The following is a 5982-nucleotide window of genomic DNA, read 5'->3' on the forward strand; positions in this document are numbered from 1 at the left end:
TTAACAAAAAAGGAAAAAATAATTTTATGCGTATATAAAGAAAAAAACAAAAACAGAAATATAGTTTGCAGTCTCAAACTGCAAACTGTAGGAGAATATTCTTTAGGATTAATGTTGCGTCGTTTGAACTTTGGACCGGGTAAATTATATAATTAAGTGATCACTTAAGTAATGGATTCAAAGAAGATGACACCCTCCCTAATTTGTTTTGTTTATTTTTTTTGTCCTCTTCAACCTTGGACATTGATGATAGCTTACTAAATTGTTAATGACTATGTGCCTATTCGGTTTGTTTTTGCCAGCTAACCAAAAATTAGTATCACCTTATTTTTCGATCGTGTTTTACATGAAATGGACATGGAAGATTCTTATAACGTATCCCCCGCTATTTCCAGATTAAGGCGTGATTGATTAATTGATTGTGTTTTTACTAGAAAAAGTACGCATCAGTTATAGAGTTGTATCTATATTTGATACATAGGGAATCACATCTTAGCAGGATTGCCTATGGATCAACATAATGTAAAACTTATGGTAGGATCAGTTAAATGCTTGTAACAACTGTCTACTGAAATGTGCCCCAAGTATAACTCAAAAACTACTTTCAAAAACTCTGAACTTAATGTCATACCAAAGGTTTTTGGTCTGAAATCTTCCAAACTAAGTACTTAATAAGTTATGAACACCATCCTCACGTTTTTTTTGGTACTAAAGGCCCTTATTTTGCAAACATACTGCACTCTCGGACATAATCCTAAATGGAGCGACATACCATGAGCATTCATATAGCCGACCTCAACTTGCTTGGAGTTGAGACATAGTTGTTGGTATTCGCATTTACATGGTTTTATACCGGCTTGATGCAATTCACAACAAGGAAAGGAGATATTCAAGCTATACTTTTATTTAGATATATAGCAGTGGGCCAGAAGACCGTTTTTCTGATTTTAGTATTCTTAATCTTTATTCAAATGATCATTCCACACTGCAGTGATAGAACTAGAGTTCAAGCTGGAGCCTCAGCGCTAGAAGGGACAACCTTAAGGACATACACAGGATCTCCCACCTTTATTATCTTTCCTTTTCCACGGCTAAGAGCATCGGAACAAACCATGTTCTGTCCAAAATATACCTGCAAAATAACATGAAAAATCACTATACTTGTGATTTATCTAGGGACTTGGTAATAAGTTATACTCATGGAACTTCTCATGGTATTTGATCTAACCTTCCCCTGTTGTTTCTTATTCGGACGTAAGGCCTTATCAGATCGAAACTTCGTGAGAGTTTCTGTTGGCTCAGAGCCTGCTACTGCTGTTTCTTGATTTATAGTAGGTACCTTGGATAAAGAGCAGAATCAGTGTCAGATATAAAAAGGTTCAACTTGATCATGACTCAGGAGTGTTCAAATGCCGGTTAATTAGGAAGGTGAAGTACTACAAAAATTCAAAAGTGATATTTTCATAATCAACTCCATGCTCTTAGTTATGGCTCGTACCAAAGATACTCAGCATAGCATTATAAAGGGAGAAACATGACTAGACTCTTTTCATCTTGTCTAAACAACTTCCTCGAATTAATAGATCCCAATTCATGTCTGCCACACGACGTCTGGAAAACAAAAACAACAATGGAGTTGTTTTCGTAGTTTGGCCAACCAGAACTCTTTCTGACTATAACATGTCCTCAGATATGTTAAGTTTCTCTTTATACCATGTCGCATGAACTTTATACAAAAAACCAGGTGGATAAAACCACTTCCAGTTTTTAATCTCTGGCATTTAGCACGAAATTAAATTCGTAATGGATTTACCTTACAGCGAGAGCATAGTTTGACACCTTCAAATGTCAAGTTACTGATCCGGATCTCCTTCCACAAATCCTCAGCAAACGGTTCACATCCGTCGACAAGGACACTACGAAAGAAGGTAATGTTAAAGATTTAACTTAGTTAATCTAAAGAGCTAAAACTTTGTACAAATAGAGGAAAGAAATATATAGCCAATCAGAAACAAATTTGACAAGAAGGAGAAGCATATACTTGGGTCTAAAACGATTAACTGGAACAGGCTCCTTGAGAAGAGAATTTAATGCATTCAATGAGCCCTGCAGAAGATACACCCAAAAGAAATCCAGTCTAAGAGACTCTTGTTTTATGGATATGTTTGTTGAATTTAAATGCTGACATCACTAACCTGGGATAGCACAAGGTATGGATATCCATCAGAAAACATAACTTTGTACCCTTGAGCATACTTAGGGTCTACAACCCTCATTTCTTTCACTGCAAGAGTCAAAAGGAAGCAATGTATTTTGATCAAGTTGTACACGTTTACCTCCATCCACTATTTACTAAAGCATACAGCATCCACCTAATAATAGGCAATAAACTAACCTACGAGTCTCCCCACTAGTGGGATTCTACTGGGTTGTTGTTGTTGTTGTTTTGTAAACTATCCTATGAGTCTATGACACAAAATTGCGAAAATATGGGTTCGCTCAATGCTGGGGATTGCTTCAAAGTTGTGAAAACTTAGACGAAATGAAACTCGATTCTTCTTAATTTAACTCGCGCAATGATATTTTTCAGATTCAGTGAGTGACATTCAGATATCACAACTTAAGCGGACCAAAAGATCCATCCAATGAAATGTAAATCTAGTTCATACAAAGAAGTTTATTCGATCATGAAGAGCCTTCTTGATTCTTTGATTCATTGTAACACACTTAAAGATGTACAATTTTGTTTAAACTTCTAGCAGAAAAGTACTCCATCCCAATATTAATATTTGGTCTTTACTTGATAATCGGGAAAGCTGTAAAGCAACATACAGAAATTGGATACATGCAAGATGGTAGGTACATGACTTGTGCAACTAGCCATTTGCAAAAATTTCATAAAAAATTAAAAAAAAGAAAGAAATTAGCAAAAGGAGCATAAGCCATGAGTTGCTTCCTGAGCTATTTACTGAAATCAGCCAGATGCAACGAATGAAGGAAATACATTCCAAGAAAATATAGTTTAATACAACAAATAAAGATAGAAATTCCATAAAAAGGAGAGTGCTGAACAAGTTTTCTAGAAAAGTTAGCATAACTTGTTGAAGAGATAAACAGAGCGAATTTCAGACGAGGATATTGGAAGTTAAGACCAGTGTTTTCATATGAGTAATATTCAAATGAAAATCTATATAGATTAAGGGGATGAGCTGTACCTTCACTAAAGCGAACCAGCCGACATGGTTTTCCAAGATGCGTGGAAAACCACATTGCTGCCTCAGCTCCCTCGTCCAAGGCAGAACCAGACCACTCCCAGACCGAGACACCATCCGTTACTTCAGATGGATTACTTAGTGGAATCTTCAGTGGACTCATGCCGGGAGCCCTGATAACTACATGATCATTACATCCACAAAAGTAACTTGAGATATGGAAAAGAAAGGCCAATCATTAAAATTCTCTCCCCCTCTCTCATTTTCTTGTGGGCTATCAGTATGACAATAAGCTTGTATGATTGATTCAGTAGATCGTGAGCAATGCCTCACTGACTTCACAACATCAACCACAAAGCTTACAGAGATGTTACAGCAGTAAACAATTAAACAAACAATAATGATATTACGACTTGAACATCAATATCCTATATCTTAAACTCTTAACAGTCACACACGTAACCAAATACTAATTCTTAACTCTGCGTATCAACATTTGAAAGAAACGTGACCAGTTTTGCTTCAGCACCCCATAGCTTAAAAGAGATGCTGCAGCAATGAAATAATGCAATAATAAAAAGTGAAATTAAATAGCAACTTAATCATGCACGAGTTGACTCTAAACTAGACAGTACCTAGATATGAGTCGTTATTTGGTTCCCAGCCCTCAGAAAATGCTTCAGTTGGCAAGGCCACTTCAACCAGAGCAAGCTTAGGTTCAACTCTTTGAGTACAGGCCCTGCCTTTGGAATTCACCACTAACCATTGTCGATCCCATCTAAATCCTGTTTAAATCGAACAAGACATCAACTTTCAAGCTTAATATGAATGAAGAAAGAAATCTAGGACCAAAATAAACTATTCACTAACCATTTTGTTAATGAAGAATGTTACTATTTACTCAAAAGTAAGAAATGAAACTGAACCATAGCACATAAAATTTCCATACTAGAAGGTGGCCAAAAAAAAAAGTACTAACAAGAATAACAAATTTCATTTCTAATACTTTGTGTTTTGGACAATTTGGAATTGGGAAGAATGGTAACTATTTTCCTTTAGTAGTTTGCTCTAATAGGGCGGAAAAGCTTCTACGAGATAACTATTTACTACTTTTTTTCAGAAACAAACTACCTGGACTGGAGTTTCATATGAAGTAAACAAAAAGAGGAAAGCAACCAACTTTCTCTTTTTCTAATTTTCCCTTCATTTACTTGCCACTATCTTAATTTCAAGAAGACACCCTTTACCCTCCATAACCAATAAAACAGAAAGGAAACAAAGAATTCCATTTCAAGAGTTAAAAGGAAAAAGTTGAGAAATACCAGTGGAAGTGATAGGCGCTTGAGAAACAGAAATTCCACGGCATGATTTGATGGGATACACAAATATTGTTTTAACCTTAGCTGCTGCTCCTATGACTTCTGCCATTACTCTTTCTATATCTCTATGGACTATGCTCATCATCTGAATTTAGAGACTTTGGCAAAGTTTGTTACATGCTTGGATAGTGAAATTATTCAATTCCCCTTTGTCTGCCTGAGATTCGTCGGTCCTTTTAAGACACAAAAAATTTGCAAAAAAATTCCATTTGCATAAGTATTAAATTGAATGTTAATTATGGAGTAGGAGTATATAAAATGTCAATTTCAACTGAATGAATCCGTCTTCAACTAGTCCCCTAATCCCTAGTGTAATAGCAGCTTAAAAAAGCTGAAAATGATACTATTTAATTAACATTGGGTTAAAAAAGAAAATTGTACCTCTTTTTCCATTTTTATTATTTAATTTTCTCAAAATTAATCTTTCTTTAGAAAAATGGATCCTTCTACCTTTAATTCTAAGAATCTTAAATCATCTCTTTCATATAAAAAACTATTCTAAAGAAATATTCCGTAAAGATAAGTAGATTAGATTCTAAAAGTTGTTCACAAATTTGGGGAAAAAGCAACGTGGGTAACTCATATTCTATCATGGTATTTGTGATCAATTTTAATTTAATAATAATAAATGTTAAACATATAAATTAAAATGATACGCCTCAAGATAGGAATGTGTTAAACAAAAATCTCAAACACGTTATTCGATTTGTTAAAAAAATTAATGTTTTATCACCTTACAACCTTTAATTTTATAGTTTTTTTTAGAGAAATTCAACAATTTATTCATTTACACCTTTCTGGAAAGAAAAAGAAGAAACAAAATAACATTTTAAGGACGAATAATATCTATTAGACTATTACTAGATGTACTGTGCAAGTAGAAGAGTTGTTGTACTTCCTTTTCCTAATAAAAGGCGATAGGGGGCATACCCTAAGGAAGCAAGAAGGGAGAATTTTCTTTACTTTACCGTTAGAACCCACCCGGGCACGAGCCTACCTTGGATTAGATTCTTTCAAAATTTCTTTCTTGAAAATTATAATTTATCTTTTATAACTTCTAATAAATAAAAAAATAGAAATTCGGAGGAACAAAATTAACATGTGAAGTCCTTGTGTCCATCAAGACAACTTGACCAACTCATTTGAAAATTCCAACTTCAATCACAACAAGATTACTCAGTAAATATGCAGAGACCTCTACTAAAAATGTTGCAAATCAGATGCATCAAATTTAAATCTAAAGATCAATGGTCATCACCTCAATGCACATGCCTGAAAGCTTAAAAGATTAATCTTTTTAATTCAACATACTACACGTCATTAGGCAAGGCAACATTTCATTATGATGTTGTGTTTAGAATAGAATGAATAGGTTTTTAAATGTCAAATTA

The 5982-nt window shown here is 34.4% G+C and overlaps 1 protein-coding gene across 1 annotated transcript; it reads right to left on the reverse strand.

Annotated features, from left to right (window-relative positions):
* Window positions 1-886: 886 nt before the first annotated feature.
* On the reverse strand, window positions 887-4910 carry LOC104221347 (uncharacterized). Its single transcript, XM_009772394.2, has 8 exons — window positions 4535-4910; window positions 3848-3997; window positions 3216-3392; window positions 2196-2284; window positions 2042-2106; window positions 1814-1916; window positions 1229-1339; window positions 887-1132 (listed from the first exon to the last, which is right to left on the reverse strand). Exons 1-8 carry the CDS (start codon window positions 4674-4676, stop codon window positions 1007-1009), a joined length of 963 nt encoding a protein of 320 aa, XP_009770696.1. The 5' UTR covers window positions 4677-4910; the 3' UTR covers window positions 887-1006.
* Window positions 4911-5982: the final 1072 nt, after the last annotated feature.

The sequence above is a fragment of the Nicotiana sylvestris genome, chromosome 2, assembly GCF_000393655.2.
Source record: "Nicotiana sylvestris chromosome 2, ASM39365v2, whole genome shotgun sequence".
NCBI lineage: Eukaryota > Viridiplantae > Streptophyta > Magnoliopsida > Solanales > Solanaceae > Nicotiana > Nicotiana sylvestris.